At 46.1% G+C, this 16,114-nt stretch overlaps 2 protein-coding genes across 3 annotated transcripts in view; one reads left to right on the top strand and one right to left on the bottom strand.

Annotated features, from left to right (window-relative positions):
* Positions 1-16,114, bottom strand: part of WFS1 (wolframin ER transmembrane glycoprotein) — a 60,095-nt gene that overhangs the window by 8,069 nt on the left and 35,912 nt on the right. The window contains exons 1-2 of one of the 2 annotated variants that reach the window (XM_087724855.1): positions 5,483-5,608; positions 637-713 (exon numbers count right to left, since the gene is read on the bottom strand). In XM_087724855.1, the coding sequence (XP_087580981.1) occupies positions 637-705 (69 nt within the window). In that variant the 5' untranslated portion in view covers positions 706-713; positions 5,483-5,608. Of the gene's footprint in view, positions 1-636; positions 714-5,482; positions 5,609-16,114 lie in introns of those variants that run through there. The other variant, XM_087724856.1, reaches the window with a different exon arrangement.
* LOC148043932 (uncharacterized) lies at positions 9,367-14,378 on the top strand. Its single transcript, XM_087723809.1, has 2 exons — positions 9,367-10,326; positions 14,188-14,378. Exons 1-2 carry the CDS (start codon positions 10,221-10,223, stop codon positions 14,217-14,219), a joined length of 138 nt encoding a protein of 45 aa, XP_087579935.1. The 5' UTR covers positions 9,367-10,220; the 3' UTR covers positions 14,220-14,378.

Genomic DNA, 16,114 nt, shown 5'->3' with positions numbered 1-16,114 from the left:
AATGCAGTCGAGTGTTTACTGGCCCGATGCCCTTCCCTGTCGCCAATCTGGAGTTTTATATATAATACATAAAATAATAAGTGTCATTATTTTACTCTTTTACAGGTAGTCCTCAATTTACAGCAGTTCATTTAGCGACTTTTGAAAGTGACCACAGCAGTGAAAAAAAGTGACTTATGACCGCTTTTCACCCCTACGACTGTTGCAGCCTTCCCGTGGTCACGTGATCAAAATTTAGACGCATGGCAACCGGTTCATACTGTACTTAAGACCCAAGGTCACGTGATTTCATTTTGCAACCTTCAAAATCAATAAAGGAAGCCAGATTCACTTAACAACCGTGTTGCTCATTTAACATCTGCGGCAATTCACTTAACAATATGGGGCGAGAAAGGTCATAAAACAGGGTGAAACTCACTTAACAAGTATCTTGCTTAACATGGGGCTCAATTGTGGTGGTAAGTTGAGGAAGTACCTGTAATATCTAAGAATACTTCTCTGTCTAAAGCTCTTGTTTACTTAGTTTTTATTTTACTCTTCTATTCCTTTTCGGTGCCTCCTCGTCTATATTATTTCCTTAAAACGTTTAACGGGAAAAAAGTGGTAAGGACAGTAAGAAAGCATGCACAATATAACCTCTGTCTGCGACTTCGGTTCTCCAGCTTTTGCTCTGGCCAGCAGTTCTTCAAATCCGGGAGCATCCATCGTGATTCCTAAACAAGCCAGAAGAGACAGAGAGAGAGAACGACAAAGACAGAAAGAAAGAGAAAGAGAGAGACCAAGAGAGAGAGAGAGAAAGAATGAGAAAGACAGAGAAAGAGAGAGAGAGAAAGACAAAGAGAGAGAAAGACAGAGAAAGACAGAAAGAAAGAGAGACAAGAGAGAGAGAGACAAAGAAAAAGACAGAAAAAGAGAGAGAGAGAAAGACAAAGAGAGAGGGACAAGAGACAAAGACAGAAAGAAAGAGAAGAGAGAGAGAGACAGGAGGGAGAAATAGAGAGACAAAGAGAAAGATAGAAAGACAGGGAAAGAGAGACAGAGAGAGAGAGAGAGAGACAAAGAGAAAGACAGAGAAAGATAGAAAGACAGAGAAAGAGAGAGACAGAAAGAAAGACAGAGAAAAGAGAGAGACAAGAGGGAGAAATAGAGAGACAAAGAGAAAGACAGAAAGACAGAGACAGACAGACAGAGAGAGAGAGAGAGACAAAGAGAAAGACAGAGAAAGAGAAAGACAGAGAAAGAAAGAGAGAGAGAGAGGAGAGAGAAAGAGAGAAAGAGAAAGACAGAGAGACAGAGAAAGACAGAGAGAGAGACAAGAGAGAGAAAGATAGAAACAAAGAGAAAGACAAAGATAGAAAGAGAAAGAGAGAGACAAAGAGAGAGAAAGAGAGAAACAGAAATAGAGAGCGAAAGAGAAAAAAACACAAACACAAACACAGAGAGAGAGACACACAGAGAGAGAGAGAGAGAGAGAGAGAGAGAGAGAGAGAGAGAGAAGAGAGAGTGAGAGAGAGCGAGAGAGAGCGAAAGAGAGAGAGCGAAAGAGAGAGAGAGAGAAAGAGAGAGCGAGAGAGAGAGAGAGAGCGAAAGAGAGAGAGCGAAAGAGAGAGAGAGGGAGAGCTTTACTCACAGCCCAGTGATTGATCTCCCCACTGCAAGGACAGAAGAGTTCTAGACTCCAGTGGGTCACCAAGAGGGCAAAGCAGACAGCTGGCCTCGAGTGTCAATCTGCTCAGCCCGGGGTGTGGCCTTTGGGCAGGGCTTAGCAGCTTGCGACGGCCCTCCTTGGGTGACACACTCCTTGGAAGAGAAGTCTTTTAAGCAAAACCTTTTCCTTGGATGGCCTTGAGCAGCCAGGCGACACCAAAAAGTAGACTTGATTTAGGATCCTAAGATAGGCCCAACAACCTTAAAGGGAGAAATGGCAGTCGTTTGTCGTCCTTGGGAACACCTTGCCACCTTATTTCCAGGACAGAAATCCCAATATAGACAATAATTAGGGAGTTTAGCTCCCACCGTCTCTCTAGGCCTGTGATGGCGAACCTATGGCACGCGAGCCGTTGCCCGGCTCAGCTTCACAACACACACACGTGCGCCTCCTGCCGGCCAGCTAATTTTCAGGTCTCTGCCGCGTATGTGGGAGATGTGCATGCATGCGCAGGCAGGTGGGGGGGGGGTTCATGGCAGGGGTGAAATTCAGCAGGTTCTGGAGAACTGGTAGTGGAAATTTTGAGTAGTTCGGAAAACCAGCAAATACCACCTCTGGCTGGCCACGCCCCCATCTATTCTCTGCCTCCCAAAACCCAGTTGATTGGGAGGGAATGGGGGATTTTGCAGTATCCTTTCCCTGCCACACCCACAAAGCCACCCACCAAGCCACACCCACATAACCAGTAGTAAAATAATTTGAATTTCACCACTGGGTCACGTGTGCATGCGCCGGGGGACCGCGTGGGGGGGTGTTGCGCGCAAGAGTAGTGGGAGTGTGGGAGGGGGTTTGATACATGCATGTGCAGGGGGCATATGTGGGAGTATGTGCAAGCATGTGCAGGCAGGTGGGGGGGTGTTCACACCAGGAGTGAAATCCAGCAGGTTCTGACAGGTTCTGGAGAACCGGTAGTGGAAATTTTGAGGAGTTTGGAGAACCAGCAAATACCACCTCTGGCTGGCCACACCCCCATCTATTCTCTGCCTCCCGAATCCCAGCTGATCGGGAGGGAATGGGGGATTTTGCAGTATTCTTCCCTTGCCACGCCCACAAAGCCATGCCATGCCCACAAAGCCACGCCCACCTAACCAGTATTAAAATAATGTGAATTTCACCACTGGGTCACATGTGCATGTGTCGGGGGACCGTGCGTGGGGGCCCTGTCGCGCACAAGAGTAGGGACGTGTGGGAGGGGATTTGATACGCGCATGTGCAGGGGGTGTGGGCATTGCATTACTGGTGTGGGCATGTGTGTGCGCGATTTCATCCTGCAAGGAGAAAAAAGATTCATCACTGCCTCTAGACCAACTTGTGAAGTCTGGAAATATTTTAATGTCATATAATGCCGTTGCACAACTGTTAAGCAATCTAAATTTCTTTTGCCAAGAAGATCAATACTTTAAATATCCGACCGGCAATATGTAACTGATCCAAAGTGTTTATACCAAATATCTGTTTCTCAGTTCTGTTCACTTCAAACACATCTCCAAAATAACAGGATTATGGAACAATTAAATCGGAGTTTACTTAAATTTAATTGGGGAGGGGGCTGTTAAACCAGGGGTGGGTTGCTGCTGGCATTACTCCCGGTTCGGCGTGCAAAAAAACCAGCATTACTGGCGGTTCGGTGTGCATTTGCACCTAAAAAAAGTCTGTACATGTGCAAAATGTTAGAAAGGGGAGAATATACATTTCTGCAATGAAAATTGTTCTGCACATGCGCAGAATCAAAAATCAAGATGGCGCTGCCGAAGGAGAAGAGGTTCAGGGGCGTGGCCAGCCTAGGTTGCTGCCAGTTCCAGCTACCCAGGCCGCCAAATTACTACCAGTTCAGCTGAATCGATCCGAATCGGTAGGAACCTACCTCTGATAGAAACTGAGCTCTTTTCAACCAAGGTTCCTTCCTCTCTCCTTTCCGCCCTCCCTTTCTTGCCTCCCTCTCCTTCCCTCCCTCCCCCTTCCTTCCTTTCCTCCTCCCCTCTTTCTCTCCCTCCCTCTCTCCCTTCTCCCCCCCATTTCCTTCCTTCCTCTCTCCTCTCTTCCCTCCATCTGTATCCTCCCTCCTTCTAGTTTCTGTATCTCCCTCCCTCTTTCTTCCCTCCCTTCCTCCTCTCTCCATTTCCTCCCTCTCCTCCCTCCCTCTTTCTCCCCTACCTCATTTCCTTCCTTCCTCTCTCCTCTCATTCCTCCCTTTCCTCCCTCCCCCTTCCTTTCATCCTCCCCTAGTTCTCTCCCTCTCTCCCTTCTCCCCCCCTCATTTCCTTCCTTCCTCTCGCCTCTCCTCCCTCCCTCCTCCCTCCTTCTAGTTCCTGTCCCTCCCTCTTTCTTCCCTCCCTTCCTCCTCTCTCCCTTTCCTCCCTCTCCTCCCTCCCACTTTCTCCCCTACCTCATTTCCTTCCTTCCTCTCTCCTTTCCTCCCTCCCTCCCCCTCCCTCCCTTTCCTCCTCCCCTCTTTCTCTCCCTCTTTTATACACCACCACGCTTGCTGTTTAGAGATCTTCTAGAATCAGCCGAACTCAACCAGCGTCCCAAAGGAAGAACCTACAAGGTCTCTTCCAAGTCTTGTTTATCTGTCTTGTCTCCAAGAGGTTTACTTTGAGTGCGTAACTCTCTCTCCGGGCCCTTTTAAGGGTGTGCTGGGACAGGCTGTTTATCCAGCCCAACCAACCCCCCCCCCTTCGCTCCTTCTCCCTAAGTGCCCCCCCCCCCCCGCAGCTGCCCGGTCCAGTCACGGGGCCAGAGGGATGGGCTCAACTGCCTACTCATCCTTTCTTTTCCTTTAACACCTTCTCCCTCTCTTTCTCTCTCTCTCCTCCTCCTCTCCCAATATTCAGCCCTGCGTCCATCACGGGGCGGGGGAGGAGGGAATTGTCGCCCCCCAACTCCCGCTTTTGCAAACGCGGGCATCGCTTCTTGGCACTTGTGGGGGGGAGGTCGCTGCTTTTGGCCGCCCCCCTCCCCGCTTGGTTGCAATGACGTCCGCAACCTTTTGCCAGATGCCAGCTGGAAAAGCTGGACGGGAGGGGGGCGGGGACCATGGGGAGGGGGCTTCCTCTGCCTTTCTGGAGGGGGGGGACTTAAAGCAACTGCAGCTTCGCATACCCCCATCCCACCCGGCCAGCCCTACCGCCCCCCCTTTACTCAGCTTAACCCCCCCCAAATCAAAGCCCCCGCGGGGGTCTCTCGCGACCCCTCGCCCACCTAGATGCCCCGGGAACCTACACCCCAGCCCTGGAGGGACCCCCGTATCCCCCCCCCCAATCCCGCCTGGAGTTTCCCCAGAAGAGGCAAAGGAAGAAAAGAATCAAAGCCCCGCGGGGGTCTCTCTCTCTAGCGACCCCTCCCCAAACATCATTAACTTAATTAAAGGGTTCTGCAGCTTCGCATCCCCCCCCCACCCCATCCCGCCCGGCCAGCCCCAGTCGGTCCGTCCCCCCTTTAACTCGGCTTGGCGTTTCAACCCCACCCGCGGGGGTCTCTCGCGACCCTCGCCCACCTAGACGCCACGGGAACCCACAACCCAGCCCTGTAGGGACCCCCGCCCCCCAACCGGCCAGCCCCAGCCCCCCCCCTTAACCCTGCCTGGAGTTTCGCCCTTAGGGGGGTCTCTCGCGACCCCTCCCCAAACCCCGCCATCCACCGTCCCCGGACAGCAGGCAGCCAAGGCTCGGGGACCCGCAGCGCGTGCCCGAACTCGGCGGAGACGCGCATCCAGGAGGGGGGGGGGAGCCAGAGGTTGGAGGGAGACCCCCGCCCGCCCGCCCACCGACCCACCGTGCTTGCTTTGCTGCTGCCTCCACGCTGCAGGGCGAAGGTTCCCGGCCCTTCCTCGGTTGGCCCTCCCTGCGCGGACGGGAAGGAGGCGAGCGGGCTCCCCGGGGAGGAGGAGCCGCCGCTGGGTAGCTCTTCCCTCGCCGGGCGGGACGGCCCTCGCCGGGCGGGACGGAGGGCGGGGAGGCGGCGGAGCGTCGAAGGCCGGTTGGGGAGGGCTGGGGAGGGGGATCCCGAGCGCTTTTCTCTCGGCTGTTATCCCCCGCCCCTCCCTTGGTCTCAACCTGCCAGCCCCTCGGGTCGTTTGCCAGCCAGAATCCGCATTTTCCCCCGAGTCAGAATAGAGCTGGAAGGGACCTTGGAGGTCTTCTAGTCCAGCCCCCTGCTCAAGTAGGAGACCATTCCAATCAATCAATCAATCAATCAATCAACAATCAGAATAGAGCTGGAAGGGACCTTGGAGGTCTTCTAGTCCAGCCCTCTGCTCAAGTAGGAGACCATTCCAATCAATCAATCAATAATCAGAATAGAGCTAGAAGGGACCTTGGTGGTCTTCTAGTCCAGCCCCCTGCTCAAGTAGGAGACCATTCCAATCAATCATTCAATCAATCAATCAACAATCAGAATAGAGATGGAAGGGACCTTGGTGGTCTTCTAGTCCAGCCCCCTGCTCAAGTAGGAGACCATTCCAATCAATCAATCAATAATCAGAATAGAGCTGGAAGGGACCTTGGTGGTCTTCTAGTCCAGCCCCCTGCTCAAGTAGGAGACCATTCCAATCAATCAATCAATCAATCAACAATCAGAATAGAGCTGGAAGGGACCTTGGTGGTCTTCTAGTCCAGCCCCTTGCTAAAGTAGGAGACCATTCCAATCAATCAATCAATCAATCAATCAACAATCAGAATAGAGCTGGAAGGGACCTTGGAGGTCTTCTAGTCCAGCCCCCTGCTCAAGTAGGAGACCATTCCAATCAATCAATCAATAATCAGAATAGAGCTGGATGGGATCTTGGAGATCTTCTAGTCCAGCCCCCTGCCACTCACACTAGCCATGCCCATCCCTTGGCCTTACTTTCAGGATAGGGGTAATATTTGGCCCACCCCCCAAAAAATTAGGGTTCAGCGGCCTAGGCCTTCCACGCCCCCGAACCAGTTCCCTGGGAGGTGCTGTCGGCGGCGCCATCTTGTTTTTCAGTTCTGCGCATGCGCAGAACAATTTTAATTGCACTGTGCATGCGCGCAAAACGCACACACGAGCGAACTGGCAGTAGTGCCTGCCGGAAACACCCCACATCCCACCCCCAGTCAGCTCGTCTCCGAAAAGTTACTCAATTCACACTGTAAAGGGTGAAATAGTGAATAATGACAAATAATGCAGTGGTGAGAATAAAAAAAAACAAAGTCGAGGGGGAATCCAGATTCACTTAAAAAACCAGACTGTGAACTTCACAACTGCAACGATTCACTTAACAGCTGTGGTCAGAATGTCACAAAACAGAGCAAGATTCACTTAACAACTGTCTCACTTAACAGCAGACAGTTTGGGCTCTGTTTAGAGCGGGATGTGTAAAGGATGACAATTTCTTCGTTTGCTCTAAACAGGGACTCCGTCGTATGAGAGGAATCTCTACAAGCAAATGGGGAAATGCAAATCCTAAGTGTCTGTTTGTCTAAGCAAATCTTGTCAGTTTTGGCTCGCCTAGTTGTATTGCTTATCTGGAGTCTCTGCTTAGATTTGCCCAGCATTTCCGAATGGATGCAAAATCTCTGTTTCTAAAGACTTCAGGCTTCTGCTTGAGGCTGTTTTTCTGTAGCTGGGAGAATGAGGCTGGTTTCTGCTTTTAAGAACATGTTTCTCCTCTTCTCCTTTTAGGAGAAATATAATATTCTAGCTTTTTAAAAAAATATTCCCCAAATATTTCATTCTCTAGTGGGTGGGGGCGGGGGAGGCTTCCCGCAAACTGATCCTTTATAGCGAGATTATTAAGCTTCCGTATCAAAAGAAACCCATTTTAGATCAGTGTTTCTCAACCTTGTCAACTTGAAGATGTCAGGACTTCAACTCCCAGAATTCCCCAGCCAGCATTCGCTGGCTGGGGAATTCTGGGAGTTGAAGTCCAGACATCTTCAAGTTGACAAGGTTGAGAAACACTGTTTTAGATCTAGTACAATTGCAATGCAATTATTGTTCATGTTTGTATCGGTTTTATTTATAGAGTTGCTCTTGACACTGAAGTATACGCCCACAACTTTATTAGTTGTTCCTCTGTGGAGGGAATTGTGCAAACTTCCCAGTAGGTACCGTATTTTTCAGAGTATAAGATGCTCCAAAGTATAAGAAGCACCTAGCTTTTAGGGGGGAAAACAAGGGGAAAAATCTGCCTCCTTGTAGCAAACAGCAAACAGTACAGACAATATACAAACTGTTTGTAGTGTTACATTTCAGATTATACTTGTGCAGAGGCTGTTAAAATCGATGTGGCTTTCTGGAAGTATACGTTATTCTCTGCTATTTAAAAGAAGATATGATAGCACTGGGCCTTTTCAGATCAAGCATTTACTTTAAAAAGCTTCTTCATTTTGTTAAGCTGTCTAGAACAATAATAAAGCAGTCTTTTAAAATAAGTTTAATAGTTTGAACATTCTATAGGCATTTATAGTTATTGACTTTCCTCCTTGCAGCAAGCAGCAAACAGCCTATTTCAGTTTAGCCTGATTAGCACAAGAAAAAAAAATCTGCTTCTGCCTCCCAGCAATTTGCCTGTGGAGCAAACAGCTAGTTTCACTTTCAGTTTAAGTTCCCTCCCGATCATCAGCTGTTTCAGGCTGCAGGGATTGCCATAGCCTATTGCAGCCTCCGCAAACCCCATTTTCCCCGTTTGCCGCAAGGAGGTAAATTGCTGGGAGGCAGAGACCAAAGGGTGGCGGAGGGTGGGAGGGTGGAGCTACATTCAGTGTATAAGACGCACCCAAATTTTCACCCTCTTTGGGGGGGGGGGAAAGGTGCGTCTTATACTCCAAAAAATACGGTAGTTTTAAAAAATCCTAGCCTTGATTGATATATTTTGTGGTAATAGAAGAGTTAGTATATTATAATATGCAGGGACATGCAGTCACTAGAGGCAAGGGAGGCGTGGCCTCACCAGTCATGAAGAAAAGGAATTTTAAAGAATTTTTAAAAAATAATTAAAGCCAAGATAGTTGCTGCCAGATTCACAGTGACTTGGAACAGTGCTTTGTGTTAATCATAGGAGGAGGCCAGAGAACTATGGGCCTCCTTTGCATAAGGAATTTTTCGCCTTTTAAGAGTTAAGCAAGGGTTAACAAGCAAAAAATTCCTGCTGCTTTCAAGCTTTTGGAAAATATATCCAATCCAACTTCTGTGTTTGTGTTTGAGAGTGAGTGAATGAGAGAGGGATCGAAGTTCTCTGTGTGCGTGTGTCTGTTTGAGAGAGGTGGGAGGGAGGGAGGAAGGAGTAGGAGGGAGAAGAAAAAGAATGGGAAAACTTATTTTGCAAGGGGGAAAAATGCTGTCGCTTTAAATCGGAACTGAGCATGCCTGGCTGTGGAATTCTGGGAGTTGAAGTCCACAAGTCTAAAAAGTGCCTCACCAGTCCTAAAGCTGACCGCACGTCACTGATAATATGTAATATTAAATAGTACTATTTAATTAAAAATACAGGTTGGGAATGGAAGTTCATCTTTTAGAAATTGTTTAATTCCGATATAAATTATTTTCCAAAATCATTTACTTTTACAGCATTGCCCCCAAATAAGAGACTCCTTGACTTACAGCTATTCATTTCATGGCAGTTTAAATTTTAACCATTTGAGGAAGAGTGCTTTACAGACCCTAAAATATGTACAGTTGTCCCAAAAAGTTGCACCATCAGCCTTGCCTCCGCAGGATCACAATCTGGGTGCTCGCCAACGTGTTCCCACTTACATCTGGTTGCCAAGTGCCTTGGACCATGTGATTGCCATTTACAATCTTCTCTGCTGGCTTCCCCAGAGTATCATTGGGGAAGCCAGCGGGAAAACCTGCAAGCTATGTCTCCTATGGAGAGACTCCCTCTCTCCACATCCTTTTTGGATGCCGCTGAGATTTTGAGATTTGCTGTCGCCCTTTCTAGCGCCTTGTTTGTGGCAGATGGTGGCTCACACTTCTGAAACCAAGCCGTGGGTCTGTGCCAGACGTGAGACAAGAAGAAGCTGCACAAGTGCTAAGTAACTGTTGCTATGTTGTGTCTCATTAGGCAGCCCGTTAGTTCTCGTGGGACACTCCAAACGAACGTTCGCTTCTTCCTTAGCTCAGACGCTGTGCCCTGGGGTGGAAAGGAGAAGGAGCATTGAGTTTTTCTTAGCTAATATCGAACAGAACAGAATAACAGAGCTGGAAGGGACCTGGTAGGTGATCTAGTCCAACACCCCTCCCTGATCAATCAGGAGATCTCGCACACCATTACTGTTTAGCCTCTTCTTGAATGCTTCCAAGGATGGCTCTCCCACGACTTCATTGCAAGAAGTACCTTCCACAATTTTTACACTCTTCACCTTAAGAACTTTGCAGAACTTTAAGCCCGAATGAGGCTCAATTTAAACAGGAACAAAACCCCTGGCGATGTGTCCGACTCCGACTCTGGAACTGGGTTGCCTCCGATGACTTCATGGGCGTTGTCGTTTAGGCAAAAAATTATAGTGATTATAAGCAAGGCGTGCTTAACACCTGCTCCTTCGATATGGAATTCCTGTTTCTCACCTTGTATTTTTCTTTCTTCGTCTCTCTGTGCGCCCTGGTGTGCCTTTATTTTTCTGGATGCCAAGAAATGACTTACAAGCACGAAGGTAAGCGGCTGTTAGTTCCTGGACGTTCCTATTCTTTTAATGCAAGATTTGACCTCCCTTTTGTCTCTCTTCGGCTTATAAATGAGCAGCAGTGGGTGATCCCTGGCCCTTTTGGATTGGAGAAGTCGAAGTCTGTGAAATAGAGGGGGGGGTCGTATTATCAATATCGATCCCAATTCCCAATGAAGTAGGAGGAAAACGAGATCTCAGAGAGGAATATGGGAGACAAGTCAAAAAGACAAAAAAAAGCATAGCAATTAAAGTATTGAAGCGGATAAGAGATGATGGATAGATGATTTTTCATTTGTGGTGTTGTTCTGATTTGCTTCTCTTTTCCTCTCTCTTTCCTTTCTTTTTTTTGTAGGCAGGTGACATGATTAGAAGTTAGGTAGAATAGAAAGAAAATGTTTTTTTTAACAAAGGATAACCTGATTAAAAGTTAGAATAAGAGATAGAAATAAGAGAAAAGGGGAATATTAAGTGCATATACTTTTATATAATAAAGTAGGAGCAATAATAAGAGAAAACATGGAATAATGAAATAATAACAGATTGTAACTTTACATAGAGGGACGCGGTGACTCAGGGGCTAGGATGTTGAGCTTGTCAATCAGAAAGGTCAGCAGTTTGATGGTTCGAATCCCTAGCGCCATGTAACGGAGTGAGCTCCCGTGACTTGTCCCAGCTTCTGCCAACCTAGCAGTTCAAAAGCACGTAAAAAATGCAAGTAGAAAAATAGGAACCACCTTTGGTGGGAAGGGAACAGCATTCCATGCGCCTTCAGCGTTTAGTCATGCTGGCCACATGACCACGGAGACGTCTTCGGACAGCACTGGCTCTTCGGCTTTGAAATGGAGATGAGCACCGCCCCCTAGAGTCGGGACATACAGTATGTGCGAGGGGAATCTTTACCTTTATAAATATGTATTACTATTCAAAATAGATAAGTTGGTTGAAAGTAATAACGATGACTAATGCTACTAATTGTATTTGTATTAGAACATCTGACACCCAGTTGCCACACTGTTCACACATTGATATTGTTTGTAAGAAAATAAAATAAATAAAAAACTTTTTAAAAAAAGAACTTGAAAATCTAAACAGATATTCTCATAATCTGATTTAGGCCTTAATAATCTGCGTAACATAACCTTGAGATGCATTCTTCATATTGTAACATCTATGGAGATTCTCCATCATCCAGGTCTCAGTTGTCCCATAGGGTCTTTTTTTCAAAAGGCAACTACTTTCTTTAAAGATATTGTGTCTAGTTGTCTTGGTGTGCAGTGCCCTATAGCATTGTTTTGAGGGCAGAAGTTGAAACAAGTGATGTCCAGGATGTGAGGGGTCTGTAGATATTTTCACAGCCCTCTTTTTGATTCGTGCAGTGTGCAAGTCCTCCATGGAAGGCCAGTTGGCAGCCATTGTTTTTTCTGCAGTTCTGATTCTCCTCTGAAGTCTTTCTCTGTCTTGTTGGGTTGCAGAGCCAAACCAGACAGTGATGGAGGTGCAGATGATGGACTCAATCATCCCTCTGTAGAACAGAATTAGCAGCTCCTTGGACAGTTTGAGCTTCCTGAGTTGGCGCAGAAGGAACATTCTTTGTTGTGCTTTTCTGATGACGTTTTTGATGTTAGGTGTCCGTTTTTGGTCTTGAGATATGGTAGAACCTAGAAATTTGAAGGGCTCTCCTGTTGATTCCGTGTTGCCTTGTATTGGAAGAGGTGGTAGCATAGGATGACGTCTCCTAAAATCTACTGTCATTTCTCAATAGGTTCATACCCAGAGGTGGTATTTAGCCGGTTCGTACTGGTTGAGCCAAACTGGTAGAGGAAATCGCAGGTGGGCACGCCCACCCACCCGGGCTCTAGACAGTCCTATTTAGGCATGTTTTTGAGGCCGGGCGCATGTGTGGAAGGCGCGTGAGTGAGCAAAGCACATGCGTGGAAAGCCGGGCACCCTCGCCGGGATGGGTGGGTGGCGAACCAGTGATTACAAAATGTGAAACCCGCCGCTGTTCATATCCACCCGCTCTCCAGTCCTGACGACGGCTCTTGCATTTCTGCGCGAAGGCCTGAGAGTCAAATGTTCTGAGTTTTGTAATTTGACATTCAAGTTTATTAGCTTTTAAACATTCCTCCACTGGTAAACAAGCTGCAGATGAGCTCCGGATAAGAAGAAAAAAAAATGTTTGTTAGTACAAACTGGGGTTTGGTTTATCTCTTTGGTGAACTCCAAACGGCCTTTTCCCTCCTCACAATTAGGCATCAGACCTCATTTTAATGAACATGTGTGATATTACGGGATGCAAACATGTAACATGTTTGACTACACATAACTTATTTTCTATGCAAAGGAGACGTTGCTTCTATCCCGTCCAGTCAACTTCCCGATTGCATTTTCCTTGTGGTGTTAAGTATAAAAAGGAATGTAGGATGGGGCTCAGGGCCCTCTCTGTTCTTTTCCATAGAGAGATCCCAATTTATTAGGGTACCCTAATAAAACTGCTTTTCAAGGATTTTCCGACTCAGTCGGTTATTGGGAACTAAGGCAGAACCGAGGGCCAGATTTGGCTTTCGTTACTCTCTGCTTACATTCTGGAAGAACTAATAGGACTTTAGGGATAAAAGCTTGCATTTTTATTCCTTCTTTAATTAGAATAGAATAGAATAATACAATATGGAATAAAATAGAATAGAGTAGGGTAGGGTAGGGTAGAGTAGAATAGCAGTAAGAATAGAATAGAATAATACAATACTAAATAGAATAGAATAGAATAATACAATACAGAATAAAATAGAGTAGAGTAGAGTAGAGTAGGGTAGAATAGGGTAGAGTAGAGTAGAGTAGGGTAGAATAGGGTAGAGTAGAGTAGAGTAGAATAGCAGTAAGAATAGAATAGAATAGAATAATACAATAGTAAATAGTTTTTATTTTTATTCCTTCTTTAATTAGAATAGAATAGAACAATACAATATGGAATAGAATAGAATAGAATAGGATAGGGTAGAGTAGAGTAGAATAGCAGTAAGAATAGAATAGAATAGAATAGAATAATACAATACTAACTAGAATAGATTAGAATAATACAATACAGAATAAAATAGAATAGAGTAGAGTAGGGTAGGATATGGTAGAGTAGAGTAGAGTAGAGTAGAATAGCAGTAAGAATAGAATAGGATAGTAGTAAGAATAGAATAGAATAGAATAGAGTAGAATAGCAGTAAGAATAGAACAGAACAGAGTACAATAGCAGAGTTGGAAGGGACCTTGGAGGTCTTCTAGTCCAACCCCCTGCTCAGGCAGAAAACCCTATACCAGTGATGACAAGCTTGATTTAATTGAGGGCCACATCAGGACTGTGTTTGTCTTGGGGGAGGCGGTGGGGGCATGGCCAGCTCAATGTCACTTGTGTCAGTGGTGGCTGTGATGGCAAGAGCGTTTTTACCAGCGAAAATCAGCTCCTGTTTTCGGCTGCAACAGCCTCCTGCAAACCCTCTGCCAGCGAATAGGGAGCACTGAGGAGGGCCCGCACAGCCTTTGCAAGCTCCGTTTTTGGATGGGACAGATCCAGCCCCTGAGTTTGACACCCCTGCCCTCTGCCACTTCAGACGAATGGTTGTCCTATCTCTTCTTAAAGACTCCCAGTGTTGGAGCATTCACAACTTCTGGAGGCAAGTCGTTCCACTGGTTAATTGTTCTCACCGTTCTAATTTATTTGTTAAATTTATGTATAGATTGTGTCTTCGTTAGGGGCGATTTTTGGTGGCCTCATCTTGCTTTGAACGGAAGTGGTTCCGTAGTGGGAAGGAGAGCGATCCGTTCGGATCTTTCTAACGAGCGGATTTCTTCTTATTTCAGACGCGTGCTGTGGGGATGTGTTTTGGATCTGAAACCAACCTTCTCGGCCTGCAATCTTACTCAACCACGGATAAAATGGACGAAATTCTTGGAGAAATCTTGCAGAGCTCAGTGCTACTACCTTACAGGAAATCTTCGAACCGTAACGGCCGCAACTGAGCCCCGAATTTCTGTTGTTAAGCGAGACATTGGTGAAGTCTGCTTTGCCCCATTTTACAACCTTAAAGTTAGTGACGTGGTCGTTCAGTGAATCTGCCTTCCCTGTTGATTTTCCTGGTCAGACGGTCACAGAAGGGGATCGTGGGTCCTTGAAAGGGACGGTAGGAGTCGGTGGCCAAGCATCTGAATCTTGATCATGGGGATGACACCAAGGTCGTAAGAGTGAAACACCATCATAAGTCACTCTTTTCAGGGCGGTGTAACTTTGAACGGTCACTAAATCGTCCTCTTTTAATGACCCCCCCATAATCCCTTGCGGGGTGAAGTCTGGGCAAATGAATGGAACTAGTAGTGTGTTTACTGGCCGGATGCCCTTCCCTGTTGCCAATGCGGAGTTTTGTTCAGCAGAAATATTCTCATTGTGGCCAGAGAGAGAAACATCTGCCTCTACCTGGGATCGAACTCACAGCCTCCTGATGGTGTGGCGAGAGCTCCACCTCTAGGCCACTAAGTCATTAAATGAACTGTTGTAAATCAAGGACTACCTGTATTATATACAGAGATTTAGGGGCCTTTAATTTTTATTTATTCACTAGCCGATAACCAGCCATTGCCCAGGTATTTATTTATAGGGGGGAAATGTCTGGACCAAATGTGATTTATAATGTTGGATTTTGCCCCCTTGTGGAGTACTGTGAAGCCGTTAACATGGCAACTCCTCTGCGCTGTACAGTCAAGGCCATTTTACACCAGTACAGTAGAAGCCATTTTAAGGCACAACAGGCTGTATCTTAACAGAGCACATACCCCGAGGGGTGTTAGGGGTATCTTACCCCCAAAGTATTTGTTTCCATTTATTTATATATAGATTTCAGAATTATGCTTATAAGTTAATTAAGTCTAACAATTGTCTCAGCCCAGCTTTTTGATTAATTCCTCTGCTAGTTGAATAAATAAATGGATTTATGCTTAAACCATGAATCTGGAACACGCAAATATTTTTTTCTAAGCAGATGCTCAATGAATTGTTGTGGCTTTCTTTTATTCCCGAATCTCCAATGGATTTATCCTGCTTTATTTTCATACCTGCCCCCATATCATGTGGCAAAATTTTCCTCCCTGAAAAACAGTATTCCATTTTGCAAAATATTTAAAAATACCGAGGTTCAGGATTGGACCACTGACTTAAAAAAATTAAATGTAATTCCCCGAGCACACCACCAGGAGGCGCTGGTCTGATCCAAGCTTTCATCTCTCAAAATATTACAGATCTTCAGAATGTTCCATAGAAAACTTTAATTCTAAAGGTTTTAAAATTAAAAAAAAAATTAGGAGCACAGGCTTAAAGGTTCAAATGAAACTATAGACAGTTCACCAACTCAGGAAATGTTTTAAAACTCTTCACGTACCTTAGCGTAATATGAGGGAGGAAAGAAACAATTAAATATTCCTTCTGGCTAGAATATGATTTAATTCAACAGAAATAGCTCTTTTCCTTGAAGCAAAGATGCTCTGCTTCCTTTTATTAGGACTGCCTTTTTCTCTGGAAATATAATGGAATTTTCGGAGTATAAGATGCTCCGAAGTATAAGACACACCCAGCTTTTGGGGAGGTAAACAAAGAAATAAAATCTGCCTCTGTCTCCCAGCAATTTGCCTCCGTGCAGCAAACAGCAAACAGCTTCAGTTTCAGTTTCAGCTTCAGCACAGATTAGCACAAGCAGCTGATTGTTGGTTGGCTTGGCCTCCTGAACCATCAGCTGTTTCC

The sequence above is a fragment of the Thamnophis sirtalis genome, unplaced genomic scaffold (genome assembly GCF_051295495.1).
Source record: "Thamnophis sirtalis isolate CommonGarterSnake01/CBP01778 unplaced genomic scaffold, rThaSir2_p1.2 scaffold_10, whole genome shotgun sequence".
NCBI classification, from domain to species: domain Eukaryota; kingdom Metazoa; phylum Chordata; class Lepidosauria; order Squamata; family Natricidae; genus Thamnophis; species Thamnophis sirtalis.
The sequence above is the reverse complement of the archived record's forward strand: the minus strand, read 5'-3'. Positions and strand labels throughout refer to the sequence as shown.

Excerpts from the sequence above, each read along its gene's own strand:
- LOC148043932 (XM_087723809.1), top strand. The coding sequence starts at position 10,221 with ATGGAATTCCTGTTTCTCACCTTGTATTTTTCTTTCTTCGTCTCTCTG. Across the intron at positions 10,327-14,187 it reads AATGACTTACAAGCACGAAG|ACGCGTGCTGTGGGGATGTG; the intron begins GTAAGCGGCTGT and ends TTCTTATTTCAG.